We start from the raw sequence: 23335 nt of genomic DNA, 5'->3' as shown, positions 1-23335 counted from the left end.
TAATTTTATGCTGATGACAACCCAAACTTTTAGTATTATGCTGACGACAACCCAAAAATAATTTTATGCTGATGACAACCCAAACTTATTAATTTTATGCTGATGACAGCCCAAACTTAATAATATTATGCTGATGACAACCCAAACTTAATTTTATGCTGATGACAACCCAAACTTATTAATTTTATGCTGATGACAACCCAAACTTATTAATATTATGCTGATGACAACCCAAACTTTTAATATTATGCTGATGACAACCCAAAAAAATTTTTATGCTGATGACAACCCAGACTTATTAATATTATGCTGATGACAACCTAAACTTATTAATATTATGCTGATGACAACCCAAACTTATTCATATTATGCTGATGACAACCCAAAAATAATTTTTATGCTGATGACAGCCCAAACTTAATTTTATGCTGATGACAACCCAAACTTTTAGTATTATGCTGATGACAACCCAAAAATAATTTTATGCTGATGACAACCCAAACTTATTAATTTTATGCTGATGACAGCCCAAACTTATTAATATTATGCTGATGACAACCCAAACTTAATTTTATGCTGATGACAACCCAAACTTTTAGTATTATGCTGATGACAACCCGAAAATAATTTTATGCTGATGACAACCCAAACTTATTAATTTTATGCTGATGACAACCCAGACTTATTAATATTATGCTGATGACAACCCAAACTTATTAATATTATGCTGACGACAACCCAAACTTATTAATATTATGCTGATGACAACCCAAACTTTTAACATTATGCTGATGACTATTTTTTTGTTCATATACAGCTATAAGTTAGAAATTATCACTGATGTTATCTTTAAAAATATGTTATTTTTGATTAAATAATTACAATTTACAATCATATAAAACTAAAATTATTAAATTTATTTAATGAATTAATATTTGAAAATTGAATTAATATTTGAATACGATATTGTGATTCGTATTTACACCTTTTTAAAAACCTATGTAGCGATTCTCGCAAGTTTAAAATTCAATGTGTTGATTTGCTCATGCGGTTTATAATATCAAACATTGATTTTCGTATTTATACGTGATTTTAAAATAAGGCATTGAGATTCGCATTCACGCATTCTAAAATTCTATATCCCAGTTTGTATTTTCTCATTTTCAAAATCGTATATCTAGTTTCATATTCATGTGATTTCAAAATCCATAATTGTTATTTATATTCACGCAATTTTAAGATCAACTATCACGATTCTTGTAAGAAGTACATTTTTTTAAAATTAGTTACTATAAAGGTGACTGTTTTTCTAAGGACGATTATTAGTATATGTAAGTGTTACAACATCAGAGAAACTGGAAGGGAATATATTCAAAACTTACATTCTGTGCTTGCAAAGAAGAAAAAATAGGATTTGTCACAAGATGTTTGAAGATGGACTAACGACTAAATGTAGAAAACATAAAAGATATAGCGAACAAAAGCAATCACTTAAAAAGAGATTTAATTTAATTTGTTTTTGGGGAAAAAGATTACTGATTATTACTGATATATTTGCTATAAATCACATTACAGTATTTATTAAAAGAAATGAAATATTAATGTATATTCTCAGTAGTTTTAATTTGCTAAACCAGGTAGTTTTTCAAGTAATAATTGTCTCTTATGTGAACTGGGGAAAAATATAATTTCCAGATTTATTTTTTCAGGTGGTAATTTTTATTTTCACTAAAAAATGTTAAGTATCAATGTAATCATTTATATAATGATAGATTAGTACACAATTGTATGTCAACACATTATTTATTACCTTAAACTGTTATTATTAAAGGGTTGCGCTTGCGTAAAATTTACTATCGTGGAAATTCAGCTTTTTTGCTTTTTGGCTAATCTCATCCCTGTGTATATTTATATATATATATATTAATTCACGGAACATAACTTATGTTTTCGAGACATTGTGGCAATGTGTTAGCTTCCCAGATTACAGCAGACATAGTGCATTGCACCTATGTTTTTATTGGTGGTACAATTTTATACTATTCATGAATTTGTTGGCCTTCCTTCTCCAACATCTTTAAATTCCAGAGGTAATAGAATGCTCAAAATATTGATTGACAATGAAACATCATAATTCTAAGTGAAGCACTGATTTTTTATTTTATTTGGAACTTTGAACTGTCTTTTCGTTGGTAACATCAGACTTCGCGTAATTCAAATCTTGTGTATATTTATATTTACTTTTGTTTTTATTCTAAAGGTGCGTCAGTGGTCTTCTTTCAATCATGTTTTCAAAAATATTCGATCAGCTTGTGGAGCGAGAAGTAATGGATCAAGTCAACCTTCATCTATGAAAAGGAACCCCGCCTTAGAATTCAGTTAACGTGTCTTATATACTAGTGAATTGGAATTACATTTTTGTAGTGGTAGATACACTACAAGCTTATCTAAATTACATTTCGTGGCCCTTGTAACGTTTCCATTCAATTTCTAAAGCAGTAATTTTAAGTTTTATTAGACTTTGTCTCATTCTGTTTTTATCCAAAATTAGCTCGATCCAATAAATGGTAATTTCTAAACTCCGATACCCATACCCCTAAAAAACATTCCCTTTAACTTGGCCAAGAAGGTCATGGGTTTTAAGGTTTCACACATTTGAGACCAACGACATGACGGTGCAATATGTTCAACATTTCGAACTTCACTTCTTCGAAAAGCTGGTGCCTATTGATATGAAGAGTCAAGTCGCATCCAAGATTTGAACCTCGTTGCTTCATTATGAGAACTCGAAAGTAAAGAATACACTTTTCTGAGAGGTAAGTTTAAAATTTGTCTTTAAATTTTATGTAACCTTTGCATAACTTTGAATATGCAGCAGTGGATCCTAGAACAGCCCACCCCGTGGCGATTCTTTTAAATCCCGCCAGCAAATTTAATTGAAATGTCGCCAAACTAAGTTTCCGGAAGATATTTCGGGGAGATTAATTTGAACGTTCGATTACACCACCAACATTCTTAAACCTGATTGGTTATTTGATAATATATACCTACGCGAAAGTTGGATTTTGTTAGAAAAGAGTTTATTTTTTCGCCATTTATGCTTCTTATCTCTTGCTGTTAGTATCATCGTTATTGTTTCATTTTTTAACCGTTATTTCATTTATTACCGTTACCATTTAATTTTGCTGTTGTTGTTGTATGGTACCGGTTTAAAATAGCCATAGTTGATCACTGTGTACTAGATTTTTCTGTATGAGAAAAATAGAATTAATTATTATTGTTAATATGTCAAAGCATATGAAAAGGAAAGTCACTATAGAATGATATCTATGATAATTTATTTAAGAAAAAGTGTTCTATAACTTGCAAAAATGTACAACCATTTGAAGTAAATTATTAAATAGCAGTCTAAAGATAAAAGTCTATCTTGTACACTACTGTACAGCTGGATTTGTTACAAAGAAGACTAAGCTGTACTATTAGGAATATTCTGAAACTACATTAGAATTGTACATTGCTGGCATACATCATTTATATCACAGTTCAGTAAATTATAAAAAGACAAGCTGTTATTTGTACTAAAATAAAGCAAACTAGTAAAGAAATAAATAAAAATGAATTTACAAAAATTTACAATTTTTTGTTTCAAAAGATACTGTAAATGTGTATTGAAGTTGCTGGTCTATCATATAAAAATGTGTAGGGGAATAGTAGCATATACATATTTACTTCTACATTTATTAGCTCTGCAAATTATATTCACAATGAACGAATAATTAAATGTTTTTTTATAGTATGTGCACTACCCTCGGTACTTGTTGTTATATTGGTCTTGTATTATCAAAGCTTAATGAACATTTAAATTATCAATTTTCACTTTTTTCATCCCGTTGAAAAAAAAAAATTTTTTTTTTCCAATAAAAACTTTTCTTGCTTGAGTTAAATGCATATTTAAATAGATGTTTTCAGTTCCATCTCTGGTTTTTGTCTTGATAACTGCGCCATCTGTACGATATAAATCGTGAAATATCAATGCGTTAAACATATTTAAAAAGTATTCTCACGATGTTTAAGGAATTACGGTATGCATCGATTGTATGATAATTATCGACAATTATTAACTATTGGCAACAGCGGAATACAATGCTATTGTGAGTGACAATAAATTTCAATTTGAAAACAAAGAATTTGACCTACGTAAAAATTATATATATGAGTTAAATTTGAAATCTTTCGTAAAACATTGATATTTCCCGACGTCAAACCGCAGTTTAAAATCCCATTACCGTCCAGATAAAATGTCAAAATCAAGCTAAAAGTTGCAGTTGCTTAAAAGCAACTCTATAAAATTTTAACTCTATTAAATTTTAAAAGACATACTGATTACAGTAGTTAGCTTCTTGTAAAAACTCTCAAGTAGCTATTGGTTTTTTCTTTAAAGGAGAAAAAAAAAAAAAAGGTAATTCTTAGCGTGTCTTTTTTTATACATATTCCCTTATTTAATTCATATCAATAACAGATTTGAAGAATGAATAGATATTTCTCTCTTAAAAATAAGATCAAACCTTGACCAGAATGAGCGTTCTTAACTGCTTGAAAATGGTTGAAAACCGTCTATCAACCATAAGAAAACGATTCCATTAGTTAAAATAGGGATACGTAGAAATGCATTTAATGTAGAACGCAGGGTTTGATTAGATTTTTCCTGCTAGAAAAAATATTTGTCCTGATATTTAGTAAAAGTGTTCATTTAACCTCAGTTATTCTGACCTAATCTTTGTAAGAGTTCAGAGCGTCATTGTTCCAAGAACACAAATAAAGACTTTAATGGATTTGAAGAATCGAAAGATTTGAATTTTCGTTCCAACATCAATAAGGCTAGTAATAATTGCAAAATTCTATTGCTCACATTTGGGAAGTTCACTAATTATGTACATGTTTCAGGCATTAGGTCTTACCCGCAAGGTTTATTGTTTCGAACGTTTCGGGCATTCGTTATTTTATTAAAATTAAACTTCATTAACAATTTTACAATATCAAATTTTTAGGGTTATGAATTCAGGAATCGGTGTCTTTTAAAGAGAAATTATGTAGAAAAAAAATTCCATTTATAAAAAATTATGCAGCTATCATATCAGTGAGTGTTTAAATGATGAATGCTCAAAATAATTTTTATACAAAAAGTGTTTCTCTGTGTGTTCCTCTCGAGATTATTTTGAACGTACTTCAAAATTATTTGATTGAGTCATCTTGAACTTGAATACAAATTTTAATTAAATATTGCTCTCTGGGGGAATTTTTCCTAATTGATACTGGTTATTTTTTTAATGCAGCAATGCTATAAAAATTATCTATTCAAAAAATCATAAGTTTTTCATAGCTCCAAAAGTTATACTGCAACCTGTGTAAACTTTCTTTTCTGAAAAATGTACTTAAAAACAGTATCATTCTTTTGCGATGAAATTTTTATACTAAGTAGTGCAAAAAATAGTAATATTATATTGATGTTATTTTTTTTTTCATTAAATTTACCTTCATAATAATAAACTGAGTGGTTGATTTTCACTAGAGCTGCATTATTTATTTACGACGGTGAAGGAAAAAAAATCGAATATTCCTTTACAATTTTTGATGAATATGTTTGTTTTTCTAATCAAATTCAACGTGTTAAAAATTATGTTACAAATACAGAGATTGGACAAAATAGTTTTAGCATTCTTTTAAAATATATTCTAGGATAAAACGCATGAAAATATGCGAATTTCATTCCCATTTAATGTGTTTCCATGTAACCTCTACCTGATATTTGCAGCCAATATTTTGAGAATCATTCAGAAAAAGAATATTTGATTTCGTAATTTAAAATATCGTCTGAAGTAAGTAATTAGCGTATTAGGCCACCGAGCCGTTAATATGAAGTACGTGAAAATCATATGATTAAATCAAAATTATTCACTTTCTCACAGGGTACTTAATTTTTTGTTTTGCGCCCTGTACTTGGATGCTCGGAAACAATTTTTCACATAATGCTCCACAATTTTTCGACATTCATAAGGCAATTTTGGGGGAATCTCAGACGTTGAAAAAATTTGCTAAAAGGTACGAAAGAATGTTAAAAGATAATTGGAGAGCCATTACGAAAGAGGATATTAAAAATTGTTTATTGAATTTTTGCATTGTAAACAGGTCACGTGGATTCCGCAGTTAACATCACTACGGCCAATAACTTCTTACTGAAACGTGTTGCCATGGTAAAAAATAGGAGATGTTGTAAGAAGGTGAGTCCTGGAAATTGGTGCTGCTCCAAACTTATGGATGACAGATAATTTACTACAAAAATGTAAAGTAAATCAGGTTCGAATCCCGGTAGATCGGTACACTAATATCGATTTTCTATTGTTTTGTAATGGTTTCCTTGTGAAGCAATGTGGTATAGATTTTTTTTTCATCAATTGTAATTACTTTGCTATTCATGCTACGTTTTTTATTTTAATAACTTATGCAAGTTGGAGCAAATTTGTTTCAGATTTTAGGTCAACGTTTTTCGAGAGTGTCTGATAAAAATATACCATCTTTGGAAATTATACAAATGACTAGAAACTTGTGGATTTGAAATTAATGATTTGATAACCTGTTTTGTCCAATCTCTTTTTCACATCGATAAATGAATTTTATGTTAAATATATATATATATATATATATATATATATATATATATATATATAAGAATTGCATTAAATGTCTTTTTTAGGAATTGAATTTGATCGGTTTTTTTCTGATCTGCGCAACTGCAAATACTATTAATTTTTCGTGTATAATAAATGTTCTTTTTTGGGCTTAAACAACAGACTCTTCAACGTTCGGATGGTCTGAGTGCGAGAGTTCCGTGGTCGAAGTCTCTGGTACATCTTGAGTCTTTACCTTTGGCGGGAAAAGGAGACTACAGTCCGTGCAACTTACACAGTCGTTCTTATCCTCAAACTTGTCAATGTCCGGACGAAGGGCTTCCTCAATTTCTTTTTCGGCTAAAACAATTTCCTTTTCTTCCACATTATCTTCTCTGCTTGAAGAACTGGACTCCCCTCCGCAAACACCACTGGACCTTCCACAGCGAATGCGCACCACTTGCTGGTGTCCAGGTGGTGAGACGGTCAAGCTGTTGCCATATCTTCGAATGGAACTCGTGGAACTTGGCGAACGGATCATGGTGGCGTACTTGCCATTTACCACTGAATTAGTCACTCCTCCGGATTGTTGGCAATAGTCCACTGCGAGACTACGTCTTTGGTGGTTGTTGTTATTGACATTGACCATTAAATTTTGCTGGTAACTGACGTAGGAACGAACTGAGCTGTGGGAATTGGAATTTCTGTAGAATTTAGGTGTTTGTTGACTTCTGCTTTCGTAGTCTTTGACGCAGCAGAAGCAACAACAGCAAATGCACCAAAGAGAAGGAGGTCCTGCGCACAATTTCTCACGAAAAGCCACACGAAAACGATTTGACATCACACTGTACAGAATAGGATTGATGGTTGAGTTGAAATAGTAGAAGCAACCTGCGAAAAATATTAATGCTTATAATGTTATTCATTTTCAATCAAACAGTTTAAAAATGTAAATAGGATACTTCGTTTTTCCTATTTTTTCTCCGGAGAATAGTGGTCAGTCCGCATTGACATCACAGATAATATTTTCAAACCAACTAATCTTCGTATTGCCTCATAATTTTGATTAAAGACCTCTAAATTGTCACTATAATTTCAATTAAATTAAAACGACTGTTAATGAATTTTAAAACCGATCCTATCCGATGTGATACTATTTTGTCGTGATGGATAGGATTTAAAGAAAGAGCTCCAATAACACGAAAACAGAAAACTAAATAACTTATATCACCACACCTGTGCGCATTAATCCTTGCCCAATTTAACTCCGTTGAATTGGTAAATCACTTATACGCAATCTATTATGCAATACCTTCCTTTAACCGTAGCTAACTAAACTTAAATCAGTGTTAATCTGTAACTAATCATTCATCTAATAGACCACGAATGAAAAAAAAATTAGCATAACGTAAAAAAAGAGTGTCGGTTAAAAAATAAAAATATTCGTAGTCATTCTTGGCAGATTTGCGATCGAAATTGGCTGCAGGTGGCGTAGAGCAGAACTCTTTTCCTATGGCAGCACTTCACATGCTTTCCCCATTAGCGTGTGGAAAGTCATAGAGGAAGGAAGTACGTTAGTTTCTCTCTTGATTTTCATATAGATTAAAATCTTTTAACTTGAAAAACTATATGGAACTGAAAACTACATTAAATATAGTTCTAAAGAAAAGTATCACGGAAATTTTTAAAAATATTTTTATTAAGTAAAAAGGAGAAATATCGTAGTACATTCCTATATAACTGAAAAGAGGAGGAGAGGGAAGGGAGAAGGGCTAAAGGCATGAAACCGGTCTCTCCCCAGATGGCGTATTCGAGTGTTGCGATCGCGAATATCAAAAGTACGCTTTCTCCATAAATATCCTTGTTGCATAAATATTTTGTCATTCTGCGCTGGGCAAAATGAAAAAAAATATATATTTAGGAGCGTAATAAAAAGCTCCAAAAAAAACGCAGAAGATTATGGTGTTGACGCAAACTTCTGCATGGTATAGATGTTTGACCGTGTAAAGCTAAATGCAGATGGCGCTAGGAGTTAAAATTCGTTGTAAGACTTCCGGGTTACTACTTCCGACTGATTTTTAATTCTAAGCTTGAAAAAACGTACCACCCAATATTATTATACTTGTAGTGTTTTCAATATGAAGCGTTCTTTCCATCTAACTTCCAACGAAACAAACTACAAATGAATTCGGAAGACTACGCAAGCTTGCTATGATGCTACACAAAAAAAATAACAAAGGGCGCAATCAGCCAAATAAGGAATAGTTCTCAAAACATTGCAAACCTTACACTTCATATATATATTGTGATACTAATTTTGTTAAATTTATTTTACGATCACGATCAGCTAGAATTTATAAGTTACAGAAAACTCTTACGAATTTGAATACAAATTACAATAATAAAACCTCCTGGAGCCTGTTCACACATCGCCTCGTAAGCATAACATAAGCGGAGGGATACACTGGAAGTTTTCTAAATTTCTTCCGGTTTTAGGAATTGTTTACATTCAGTCTACCATCCATACGGTCTACAGCTGATTTTCTTTAGACAGAGCATGATAAAAACCTGTCAGGGAAGTAAAAAGGTTAAAATGGAAATACCTGCTAGCGTGAAAAGATTATGGTTAACATTTCTGAGCGTCTCTGTCCATTCACTGTAGCTGGTGACGATGACGAACAATAGCCTCTGGGCATGGAATGGTGCCCAGCACAAGAAGAAACCAGCCACCACAGCAACTGAAACACAACATCAATTAATGAGAAACTCGTACCATCTTCTAATTGTTTAATTTTTACCTAACTAATTACTTACTAAAGAAACAAAACTCTCAATTTTTGAAAACAAGATTTTTGGCGACTTGGGAAGTTTTTAATCCAATTTAAATGAAATATTAGAATAAGCAAGGTGAATACGCGTGCACAAATGAAACGCCCAGAAACTATATCCACTTACAACAAAATAAACATATTTAAAAATAAAATCAGAAAAATTCTACCAAAAGGATGATCCGGCAACTTTGAAATTGAATCGCTCTTCTTTTCTTTAATATAATTAAATGATATAAGAAATATCTTTGATATAACTCTTTAAGAAAGAGTATTGCATTCTTTCATACAGATGATATATTTTAGAAAAAGTGAGTTCATGGAAATTTGGAGTAAACAAATTCTTATTAGAAGACAAACAAATTACGCAATGGGGAAGTAATCCTGACATAATTTGCTTGCAGTTTAAATATATTGAAAATCTTTTTTAGTATTTTATTTAATGACCGTCATTAAAGAGCAGACCCAATTTTATGGTTTTACGACTACTATTGTTCAACTCCGTAGCCTTGTCATTTTGAACCCAACCGAGAAGACGAGGAAACTCCTGGATCGAGTATTGGGTGAAATTTGTTTTCGTGGAGGACTTTTTGATGGAACTAACCTGCATTTGCGTTACACGGACCACGAGAATCTACCACGGTTAGCCTGACGGCAAAGGGACTCTAACCCATGATCCGTCTACCACTGAGAATATTTAACGTCAGCACTGAGGTCTGTGCAAGCCAGATGCGGAATTCGTATTGACCAGCCATCACCGGGATCGAACGCCGGTTCACCTCATTGGAAGGCGAACGCTCGATCCCCTGAGTCATCGCGGCTATTCATTGGATATTTATATATTTAGTCTATATTTTAATATCTGTTGAGAATAGATTAATAGAAACAGTGGTCGGTTAAATGTACACGGGCACTTGACCTTAACAAAACATTGATATAGGGAATACGGTAACTAAACCTAGTATATATTTTTGACATTTATCAAATCGAGTATGTGATTGTCAACATTCACCGGTGGAAGTCAGCAACCACCTATTTCTGTCATTCACAGTAACATATATATTAAATGCATTTCGCTTCATCATTCTTTTAAAAACAATGAGTTATTTTTATTGTGGAATTAACTTTTTACAGCCGTATGACTTTTTAGAAAGAAAATATTATTTTATCCTGATAAAAAAAAGACAAAAAAACATGGAAAATATTGTCAATGGAGGGCATTATAAAAATGAAGAGAAAACAAAATAACAAAATGTGATAAAAAAGAAGAAAAAAAATAGTGCGTGGAGTCCCTCCGCGCGGAAGAAGTTAAACTTCGTAACCTGCGACGTTAATTGTAGAAGAATCAGCAGTCGTAGAAGGATGACTAGTTCTATTCAACGACTCTTTATCCTGCTCCGCTCGCTTCCGTGCTCTGTAATCACGGTAATATTGTGCGTTTTTCCCTCTTGAACCAGTGGAAGTGCTTGTGGTTGCCTCATCGTCTCGCCCTGGAAAATGTATTTGCATTTATAATGTATGTGAATGCGTCATAATGTAATTTCAGAAGAGAAAACCTAACAATCAATTGATATTCACAAGAGACGTACCTTGACATAACCTTAAATCCGTCGCATTGTCCGTGGGATTGTTTTCACTCATTTTTTACAATTGTTATCCACTAAATTTGAAAATAAAAAATACTACCCTATTAAATTGTATGTGTATCAAATCAGGCTAAAATATTTATAGAAAAACAATACTTTTATAGCATTTATTATTTTTATGCTAGTGAGAACCAAAACAATATGGAAATGAATGAGGGAAAACTGATTTCCCGGCCAATAAAAATGTAGCGTTAAACGTTTAACGCAACCTTGTTGGAAGTCGCATAAGAAGTATAACTTCAAAAATTGTAAAAAGTGGCTATTAAATGAAAAGGACCAGTCGATATGAAGAAAGAGTAGCTACTAAGTTAATGCCATCTATCGGCCAATTGGTACTAAGTGAAAATTTAAATTTTCAGGTCTACCAATGGATGGGAAACAGAATTTGTCATGAAGAATTTCGACCGTGGTATTGCGTCCTTTTTTTTCTCTCTTTTTTTTTAAAGCCAATAGCTATTAATTGACTCAGTCATAGTTTTATTTGTCTAAAATTCATGAAATAAATTTAAGTGAGAGCGGTGTATTTTTCTGCGAGTAAGATATTTAAATAGAATAATAAATAAGAAAATTTAACATTTTAAGCAGCACCTCAGTCACATCAGAACGATTCCTCATTTTATCAAATGAGTTAAATTTATACTAATTAGCGGAACTAAATAAAAAAATCTGCAAACTTCAGTGTTTTCTAGAAAGTGAGTTAAGTTTGTTAAGCCTTTACTGGTATATCAAGCAACGTCTAAGTCTCATTTAATTAAATGTCATTCTTTGTTATGAGAAATTATTGTGCTTTATTTTAATAAAATGACATTTAATTTTTTGTTTTTTAATAACTAGGCAGGCTTTGGTAGTTGACATTTTTGATTTCGTTGATTTTTTCCGGATATGTTCTGTATGTAAAACTAATAAGCTATTATTATTTTTATGTACTTATATTTGCAATAAAAAACAACAACTTTGGAAAGGAGTCAAAACTTAGGTCATCTGAGGATATTTTAAGAAAAGCACAGATGACAAAACTTTTTTGCCAATCACGGCATTTTGTGTTTTATTACTTCCGTATATTATTTTGAAATTCTCTTTTTTAATTTTTCTTTCGTAGATTATGATATTAATACGTCAATGAATTTAGGCAATATGGAGCAGTTTTTAATTATGAGTAAGTCACTGTTATGTTTGAAAGTTAAGGTGAACTTAGACAAAATAACTGAGTTCGTTTTACTTATCTTCTTATAAACCTTCTTATTTAGAGGAATAAAGACTTATTTTTCTGAAAAAATTTTTTTGATCATTTTAATCTTTTTACTCTTAAAAATTGTTTTTATTAATAATGTAACTAAGCTTAAGCACTGTGCTTGGTTGTAAGAATAAAGTTACTCCAGAAATATTTTGTGCTATTTTCCAAAATACATTCTTGAATCCAATATTCAGATTTTTATTTTATGGCATTTTTAGTTATTTTATAAAATTCTTTTCAGTGCGAAAAAAAGAAGAAAAAAAAACGAATCACCCTGACGAATAACTCTTGATCGAATGACTTTGACGTACAAGAACAATCTTAATGATTCGAGGAGTAACCTCAAATATGTTAATAAGTTGGTGCATACGATATTTTAAGTTAAGAAACAAAAACGTACTTTCTTTGAATAAACACCTTTTTTTTCGACGGATTTGATCGGGGTTAGCCGCAATCTGGGAAATATAAGTTAGGTTAGGAGAGCGACCGAAAGTTTGGAACCCTTAATGTTAATTTTAATTTTCACGTATTTCACCAAGTGAATTGAAAATAAAGTTCGTGTTCATTAGCAGTCTTCATATTTGTTGGAACCTATCAAGTTATTATAGTACTTGATTACGCTATTCTATGGTTCAATTTACCCAAGTCAAAATTCTTGATGGTGCCATCAAAGCATTTTGATGGTTTATATGTTGGTTTCAGTGTAATTCATGATGGTCCAACTTCATTTGATGGTTACCATCATCCAACATTTTCCGTTATACATTCAAAGTTTTGATTTACCAACAAACTTCCATCATTCCATGGTAGAAAATGCTACTTTAATACTATGATGGTTAACCATCAAGAGAAGTTTGATTCTCATGGACCAACAATCCATGATGGTTCCAACATTACATTTCCATGATGGTTTAATTGAAATTATTGTTGGTTCAGCAGAGGAATATACCATCAAAACAATATTTTTTTAATGTTGGCCCATCAGAAATCAATCCGAAGACCGAATTCCTATATTGGGGTGATGGTGGTTCATGATCTTTCCAACATTTGATTTCTAAGAAACTATGATGGAAATGTCTGATAATTCAACATGAACAAACCATCAAAACAAGTTGCTATTCTTATGTTGGACCATCATAAATACAGTCCGAATTCCTACATTGGGGTGATGATTACTTATGTTGGTTATCATAGAAAATGTAATGGTTCATGATGAAATCATTAATGGTTACCATCAAGATTATGCTGGTCCATTAATTATCAAAAATGCTGACTTGGGGGTAATTAAGGTTATATTACCGAGCATTCTGATGACGACCCTTCTCGATTGTGCCTTCGATCTTTCCCTTTCGAGTCTACACTGAGCACTTTCAGAGGTTGACCTGTGCATGCGGTGAGAACGACGTAAGGCCAGCCAGATGAACACGTACATGACAATGATGAGCACAAAGGGGATGATGAAGAAGACGATGGTCGAGAAGCCCATGGCGTAGATCCACACCTCATTCCCTTCCACGAATGACAGACCACACCACGAGGCTTCCTCTACCAGCTGTCCATCGGGCAGCGTGACGTAGTTCACTTTGGCATAGTAAGCAAAAGGCAGGGCGCACACTATAGACACCAGCCACACAATGGCGATATTCCGAATGGCGCTGGAGAGCTTCGCTTTGGTCTGCTGCCGGATAGGGTGGCAGATGGCGATGTACCTGGAACAAAGTCGTCATTACATTAAATAGTAGGTTCCTAATCGTCATTCTACACACAGAAGTTGTCCCGTATGCCTCAACCTATTACAATTCTATAATGAACTTGAAATTAGTTTCAGTATGACAGTGAAACAGTTAGTCACCTGCACAATGGGCTATTGGCAACGGTCTGTGAAACATCCCTGAGGATTTTTCGAAGACATGCCATCGCAATTCTGATCCTCTGCAAAGAGGAGGGCTCCTCTGCTTGGGTAGCCAGACGACCTGCGCGCGAAGTCAAGCACTTTATGGTAGATCAGTTTAACGATGACCGATACCGCGCTTGGTCCTTACGTAGGCTGATCAAAATGGTCACCCACCCGCTTACTGACAGCAGCCAGTGATGCTTGACTTTGGTGATCTACTGGGAGCCGTGTCTTTACGATCAGTCCACTGCGGGACTTCCATTGCAAGAAGGGGATTGGATTTGAAGAAGATTTGAAAAGTGGATATCTGATACGATACTATTGTTCATAAAAAAAAAATCTCATGAACATGTAATACTTAATAATTTCAGTTTGTTTTCTAAATGAAAAGAGAGTAAATAAATTTCCGTGTGATCAAACAAAATTTGCCGACAAATGAAAATCTTTGCAGGGATATTGGGATGGGTCGCAGAGACCCCTAACAGCTGCTGTGACAGACATTGATGAAAACGAGGGCGTCAATAAAAAAATCTCATGAGGGCGTGATACTTTCATTTTGTTTTCTAAATTAATAAAGAAAATTAATTTTCGTATGATCAAACAAAATTTGCCAACAAATGAAAATCTTTGCAGGGGTGCCGGTGTGGGTCGAAGAGACCCCTTTCTGCTGCTGCTGTGACGGACATTGATGGAAACGGGCTATTTATTTTAAGTGTGAACGGAACTGACTTAGGACCGTGCTACTGGGTGGAACGTCTTTAGTACTTGCATTTATGTCTGCTAGTAAATGAAGAGTAGGCTAAACATTGTATTAGTAATTAATAGATGTGAAATTTAAAAAAGTAATGCAGAATCATTACCTCTCAGTGCTGAAGACGACGATAGTGAGAATGGAAGCGTAAGCTGTTGTTTCAGGAATGAGGCTTCTCATCCAACATCCGATCAGTCCCAGGTGCCATGGATACTGCTCCCACAGGGTGTATAGCTCCATGGGCATAGCTGCAAATCGATTCAAACAGGTCAGTTTTTTTTCATTACAAAACTTATAGATCAGATAAAAATCGGAAATGTTTGTAAAAATTGTCTCTAATTTCTTAAGCAATTAAATTGATTTGTATATTTTCAGCCCCGCCTTCCTTAGTAGTGACTTCCCAATTTAAAATATCTGATGGTTTTCCATTGATGGACCAACGTAATCTTGATGGTAACCAACGTATGCAACTATCATCTCAATGCAGGAATTCTGACTGATGGTCTAACATAAGAATAGTAACTTGTTTTGATAGTTTGTTGATGTTGAATCATCACGAATTTCCATAATAGTAGGTATCTTAGAAATCAAATGTTGGAACGATCATCCCAATGTAGGACTGATTTATGATAGTCAAAAAATGTTTTGATGGTACGTTGCTGAGAATCAACAAGAATTCATGGAAATGTATAGTTGAAACCATCACGGATCATCATGAATTGTTGGTTCATGAGAGGTTAACCGTCATAGTATTAAGGTTTTATTTTCCATCATGGAATGATGGAAATTTGTCGCCATATTAAAAACTTGTAACACGTAATGGAAAATATTGGATGATGGTGATCATCAAATGATGTTGGATTATCAGGAATCATACTGAAACCAATATAAACCATCAAAATTTTTTGATGAGACCCTCAAGAATTTTAACTTGGGTTGATATTCTAGTCCCAGTAGTGACTAACTTTAAAAACCTCAATTTTTTTTTATAATAACACATTGACTTATTATTCTTGAATCTAACTTTATATAGTAGGGAACCGATTATCCGGAACAGTCGGGACCATCGCTATTCCGGATAGCTGATTTTTCCGGTTTTCTGAATCCCTACAAAAAGTCGTTTTTTTATTGTTAAACCCAACTAAAAGAAATAAATATTTGGAAATAATCTTAAAAATAAGAAAAAACGATGAAGTAATACACTAATGAATATTTCCGAAATGATGGTATGGTAAGCATCTTTAAAAAAAGAAAGAAAAATCGTAAAATCTTATGAGGAAAAAAAATTTTTTTTTTAAAAAATGGCGAGAAAATTTATCAAAATTCGTTTCGGTTTTTTGGTTTTCCGGTTTTCTGATTTCCGGATAACGGGTTCTGTACTGTATTATAAATCTTTTCGACTGCTTAAATTCCTTGACAGCTTTCAAAGCGCAAACAAACAAGTCATTATCTTTGTGCTGTCACCGCCACATAAATTCGTTTAAATACGCTAAAGAAAATTAACTCGCGTAGTTAAGGATCAGTAAATATGATAAAACTTGCGTTTATCGGAGCAGAAGCTCCCTTCTGGCGATAATATCTGGTTCAACGAAAATGGCTGACGGGATAATCCCGAAGTACGAAAATGATCGACGGGATAATCCCTAAGTATTATCCCGTTAACTTTAGATTATTCAAATACTTTAGGAACAAAATTGAAGAATTCTTTTTATTCTAATCTTTAATTCTCGCTGAATGAACAAATTGATACCAATATCTTGAAAATTATCGAAACAATATGACCGCATTCTCTAATTTAGAATAAAAAATACTTTTGAACATAGTTAGCAAAGTATATGTATTTTTGTCAATGAACTCTTGCCAACCAATGAATCAGATTTCAGATTCTTATCAGATTTCGACAGTATTTTTTTTTCTCGTTTGAAAATAAATTTACGGTTCTTAAAGTGTTTCGTAAATTTCGTTGTTGACAAGGTTCCTAAAACTATATATTAAGGGTACCTAATACGAAGCACTCTTCACAACATAAAGACAAATAACAATATATTAATCACACAACATGATAAAAATAAACCAACCCAACTTAAATCATAAAAAAATCTTTTCTTCCGATAATCTTTTTTTTTTTTTTTTACGAGAAAGAAATTTATTCTAAGCGCTTTTATTTATTTACTTTTTTCCTTAGGGCGTAAAAGCAGGAAGCGCATTTGCAATCAATAAAGTACTATTTTTGCTGACAGCTCCACACGGAACCCATTTTAAAAAAGAATTTTGCAGAAGTTTTTGAATTGAACTATTTTGACAAATGATTAATCATTACTCTCAAACCAAACAATATTAGATAGATATAAAATTTCTTGTCACATACGAAAAGAATTTTTTCAAGACAGTACGTAAATGGTTTTTATATGATGCATTGTTTAAAATAACAGCTCAGTCATAGTTATTATATGATAAATTGTTTAAAATAACAGCTTTTAGTCTTACATCATTTTATGGATTTATTGTTTAAAGTAATATAGTTATGACTTATGTAGTTTTAAAATATTGAATTAAAAATGCATAATTCTAATATTAATATTGAAATTATGTATTTTTATAATATATTAAATACGCCGGTGTAAGAAATTAATGGAATTTGCAGACCTGGTCGATTATCTCTAGAACTACTGGACCGAATTTAATGTACAAACATTGATACAATACAAAACAAATAGCCATTCAACAATTGTAATGCATGATCGTCGAAAAACTGAAATATCGAATTATGGCAAAAAGTGAGCACTTAACCTATATTTTTTAAATCTTTACAAAAATGAATTACAAAAGTTTGTAAATGAATAAACAAATGGTCCAGCCTTCAAAAAAAAAAGGAACGCTATGAAAATCTAACAAATGATTCGTGTGGAAGATGAAATTGAAAACACCAAAATTTGTTTGATTGCCATAGAAGTCGAAAGAGATTATTAGAAACACTTCCAAGTTCCAACAGGTTCAAGTTATTCATTCTCACCGATTTTAGATTAAGTTTATGTTCTTAAGTTTATAAGAAATCTAGATTATGTTTTTAGTTGATTTTTATTCCGCTTAAATATCAAATTGAAATGTTTTAGCAACGATTCTAAAAAACACTCATTGAGAGTGGCCATTATTGTGTAAAAAAAGTTAATTGTAAGAATGGGTAAATTTTAGAAAAACTTATTACTATGTATGTGCACATGTGTTCTGTATGGATTGATTTTGTTCATTGCACTTCAAATGTGCATGAAAAAGCTACGCTAAAGTTCTTATCTTTACGTCAAAAGAATTAACCTAAAACTGATTATCTTTAGCATTCTTAATAAATTCGATTCATCCTTTGCCTCTGTTTGAACCACGTTCTTTCCACACCTGTCATATCAGCTCATCCCCTGAAATATTGTTTCATTCATATGAAAGTCAATTTTCTTGACATGAGTTCCTCACCGCCTCTCCATAGCGCGTGGAAATGTAACCTGCTCTTATTTGCCTCTCTCAGCCTGTACGGTTTTTCGAATTTTTTTTTATTTTTTTATTTTTTCTTTATTTGCTGCTTAGTTCTTAGTTACCCCATTTTTAAAACTGTTTCTTATTTTCCATTTTTTGCCGACAACTTAACGTTTTCTAATTCTGTTGTCTTGCGAGTCTTGAGAATGGGCGCCTATTTTCGAACTCTCAAAACGAGTCGACTTTTTGCACTTCATGTTTTCTGAAGCCATTGAAGTTTTTATTATATCAAGTATGTATGTCAGTTTCACTTTAAAATTAAATTATTAGATTTTCGCAAATATAAATTGTTAATACTTTATTTAGCAATACACCAATGAAGAAAATATATAATGTATAAATAGTCAAAATTTTTATTAGCTTCGACAATATGAGTCTTTAATTTCTTCTCAAATTAGGTACTTAAAAATAATTAAATGTAATGCTTTCTCCAACGAAGGAAAAAAAATTGCGTTAAGGGAAAAAAAATCCCTCGTTTTTTCTAGCTCCATAAATACTGTCATGCAGAGAAGTGCACTTAATTTAATGAATAAAAATTTTATCAAATACTAGGGGCTAAGCCCCCTGCCCGCTAACGCTCTCCAACCCCGATGCAATAATTGTTGTTTCTTGGCATAAAATATAAGAACTAAATAGGACACTTGTGCAGCCACGTCCAACATAAATCTAAGTAATCATTTTTTTAAAATAACATTTAAAATTAAAAGTATTTTGTTATACCAAATTTGGTATAACAAAATTTTTGCTTACCAAACCGACGGATATATTTTAAATACAATTTTTGCATTCATCCACTCGAGTTCAAATACAGCTCTCGGTTATCCACGGAAAGTCATACAAACTCGAAAGTAAACTAAATGGGAATAATTCAATGTTCTTTGGGTAGTTGGACCTATAACCAACTGAATAGAACCCTGCATATCATCTGATTCTACAAACTTAGAATATGATTCCTGTATTATTTATTCAGCTATGGTCAACCCTGTATCATACCTGCCAAGTCTCCTGTTTTTTAACGAAGACTCTTGTATTTTATGACTATCCCCTGCATATTCTTAAAATTTTCCGTATTTGTTGAAGAAATTTTTAAAAAAATTGGTGATAATTAAATTATCCATTAATGGCAAAAAACACTTTTTCTATTTCTCAACAGATGGTGCTATTGCCAGTACTGCAGTATGTTGAGTGTAAATTATTTAAGTGAATTGAGATTTCGCCTTCCAGTGAGTTAAACTAGTGGTCGGCAAAGTGCGGCTCCAGAGCCGCATGTGGCTCTATGGCTCCTTAAGTGCGGCTCAGGCACAAATATCCACGGAAGGCGCAATAATATTTTCATTTAAAAAAAAACTTGGTAAGAACTTGAACTTTGTCTTATTTTAATAAATTAAAATTTTTCTATAAATCGAGAACATGTATAATTTGTTGTTTAAGTTAAAAGATAGATAGGTAATTAAAGCTTTATATTGTTGTAAAAATACGTAACGAACATCGAATTTAATTTTATTAGTTTTCGTAAACGTAAACACAAACCATGTATAAGCTACCGGCTGAAATTGTTCGTATGTTTTCGGAGTACTCCGGTGTAAAGATATAACAATTAAATTAAAGATAGAACAATTAAAATGTGTTCGAATACAACCACCCAGCATATCGAGGATCTGAAATTGGTTTCGGCTTTATCAATAGCAGTTGACGAGTCTTGCGACATTAATGATACAGCGTAAGTTTCACTTTTTGTAAGATTTATGTCTCATTCATGCCCTAAAGAAGAATTTTTAGGATCATTGCCACTCAAAGGTCAGACACGTGGAGAAGAAATCGCAAATGCTATAATTGAGGGTATGGATAAACATCATATTCCCCTCGATAAAATTGTGTCGATATCAACAGATGGGGCCAAAAGTATGACCGGCGTAAGAAAAGGGTTTGTTACTATTTTGAAAGAAAAAATTAATAACGAGATACTTGTTTACCACTGTTTGTGCGCAAACATTTCCGGATAAAATTTGTTAAGTTATGGAATTAGTGATTACCATTATCAACTCCATTTTAGCTTAAGCTCCTAATCATCGCCAATTCAAAGAATTTTTGTTTGAAATGGAGAGTGAGTACGCTGATCTTCTGCTTCATAACAAAGTACGTTAGTTATCAAGAGGGAACGTTTTAAAACATTTCGCGTCCCTTTTTCCGGAAATTAAAGCATTTCTCCTTGAGAAGGGCATTCACTATCCAGAACTAACAGACAATCAGGAGATCCAAAACTTTTATTTCATGGTAGACGTTACGTCTCATCTAAATCAGCTTAATCGTAAACTACAAGGGAAAGGAAACTTAATTTTTTCTATGTTAGAAGAAGTAATAACATTCGAAAACAAATTGTCAATTTTGTCTCAGGATTGCTGAAGCATATCCAAGAAAATAATTCCTCGAGTGATAAGCATCATTTTAAAATAATAATTTTAAATATGAGGGAAGCATTTCTCAGCAGGTTTCAGGAATTTAAAAACAGCAGAGCAACTTTAGCATTTGTCAAAAATCCTCTTAATGCTACGATAACCGAGTTGGAATTTTCTCCTTTTGAAATTGACATTGGTAGCTTTGAAATATACAATTGCTGGATTTAAAAAACAAGGAGATATGGCGCTCTAAATTCGAACATCTTTGTGTTGAATTGGAAATATTGGAGAAGAAAAAATTTGATCTTAGTTCACAACACAAGTGGTATGCTTTGAATGACCTGGAGAAGGAAAAAATTGCCATTTTCAACGCTCGGAATAGTATTCCTGACTCTTACGATCAGCTGAAAAAGCTCGCGTTTGCTGTTCTTTCCCTTTTCGGTTACATGCGAACAATCTTTTTCAAGCATGAACATTATCAAGCGTAAACTGAGAAGTCGTCTTATTGATGAGAACTTGGAATCATGCCTAAAATTAAAAACAACAACATACAAACCTGACTTACTCAAACTTTCCAAGGAGATGCAAGCACATTGTTCGCATTAATAAATATTTATTAAGTATGAAATTTAGTTTAATTTAGTGTACTACCGTCATTTGGGGCTACTTTGTGCAGGATTTCGCAGTTTTTGAACTTTGACATGTAAAAAAACTATGTTAGTTCAAACTTTAGTAAAATTTATCGATATTATATTCATAACTGGACTCAGACGAGTGAATTTGATCAATATTGGCATTATTTGTATGTAATATTTACGAATAATAAGTCAAAACATACCTTGCACAAAGTAGCCCCCAAATGGGGCTACTTTGTGCAGCAATAGGAATTCAGTTTAATAATCATGTGTTTAGTAAAATATTGATATAAAATTGTTAAAAAAGTTAATTGTTGACATTTTTAAAGACAAAAACATCAAGATATCTGAAGATATTAGTTTGAAAATAATTTTCAGCGTCAAAAAAACATTTTTTTTGAAGAATTTTTTCTTAAAAAGAATGTTTATTTCAAAACATTTGAGTTTAAACAAAAGAAAACCATATACATTTTTAAACATTGAAATGGATGAAATTTTAAAAATAATAATTATTACATATTCATTAACATTTATAATATTGTTAAATTTGAACATAACATCCTTGAATGAACTTGCTCTTCAGTTTCTGTCAAAATTACCTGATGTCCTATAAAATATATTTTTATGTGTTAAATCGTTTGATTAAGTCATTAGAAAAATTTTTGTAGAAGAAAAATAATAATTTACCAGGAATTTTCACGTGTTTCTTGTGAATTTTATTAGAGATAGTATTTCTGTGGATTTTGTACTTCCGAGAAGCTTCTGCAATCGACATACCACCAGCAACTGCTTGCAAACATTGTTGCAGCTTTTCTAAAGTGTAATCACGGTAGTTTCTCGTTCCAGGTATTTTTTTATAACGTCTGACCATTTTTCTGTCGGAAAAAAAAAACGAATGAAACTTTGCACAAAGTAGCCCCAAAATGCATTTTTTTTCATTTTCCATTTATTTGTTATTAATTTTCAAATTTTTTTAACGCTAACATGATATAATTGTTTATTAATATATAAATAAAAAATTTTGCACTTACGACAATTTTTTTATCAACATCTTTGCATTTGACAGCTAAAGTTTCCACGCACACTTTTCGACATCCGACGTCCTCGGAAAGTTGTTGACATTGAGTGAACGAAACACACTCTGAGATTGTTTTAAAATTCGAAAAAATGTTTGTAATAATAGAAGAGACTTCTATCTTCAAATTCCACACATTTTTAACGTGAAATAAACATAATACTGAATAGCAGCACTTGAAAAATGCCAAATTCGAATTTGCACAAAGTAGCCCCCGCTGCACAAAGTAGCCCCGAATGACGGTACTTATTTAGTGTAATAAAAGTTTACTAAACAAGCAGATTTGGCTCCCAATTTTTTTTGAAATTGTTGTCATGTTCATATTTGGCTCTTTGACTAATAAGTTTGCCGACCACTGAGTTAAACCAATGTTCTAATCCCCGCGATGGCTGGTCGATACGAATTCCGCATCCAGTTTGCACAGAACTGCCGTGAAATATCCTCAGTGGTTGATGGATCACGGGATAAAGTCCCCTTGTCGTCAGGCTAACCGTGAAAGGTTTTCGTGCTTTTCTTCTCCATGTAACTCAAATGCCGGTTACTTCCATAAAAAAAAGTCCCCCACTTAGGCAAATTTCTCCCAATACTCAATCCAGGAGGATCCCTTGTCTTCTGAATTGAGTTCAGAATTACAAGACTACAGAGTTGAACATCCAAAATGGGGTCTGTTAGTAAAATTTCCGTTA

The 23335-nt window shown here is 32.4% G+C and overlaps 1 protein-coding gene across 2 annotated transcripts in view; it reads right to left on the bottom strand.

Moving 5' to 3' along the window:
* Positions 1-3318: 3318 nt before the first annotated feature.
* The window catches only part of LOC107452907 (neuromedin-U receptor 2), a 95272-nt gene continuing 75255 nt past the window's right edge, over positions 3319-23335 (bottom strand). For both annotated transcript variants that reach the window (XM_087151469.1, XM_087151467.1), the window contains exons 2-5: positions 15128-15266; positions 13673-14082; positions 9269-9403; positions 3319-7556 (exon numbers count right to left, since the gene is read on the bottom strand). In XM_087151469.1, coding sequence (XP_087007595.1) covers positions 6838-7556; positions 9269-9403; positions 13673-14082; positions 15128-15264 — 1401 coding nt within the window. In that variant the 5' untranslated portion in view covers positions 15265-15266 and the 3' untranslated portion in view covers positions 3319-6837. The remainder of the gene's footprint in view (positions 7557-9268; positions 9404-13672; positions 14083-15127; positions 15267-23335) is intronic.

This window comes from Parasteatoda tepidariorum, chromosome 1 (assembly GCF_982258835.1).
Source record: "Parasteatoda tepidariorum strain Cologne lab strain chromosome 1, Ptep-v5.0, whole genome shotgun sequence".
In the NCBI taxonomy this organism is placed as follows: domain Eukaryota; kingdom Metazoa; phylum Arthropoda; class Arachnida; order Araneae; family Theridiidae; genus Parasteatoda; species Parasteatoda tepidariorum.
Note: the sequence above shows the minus strand (reverse complement) of the source record. Positions and strands in the feature narration are given on the sequence as shown.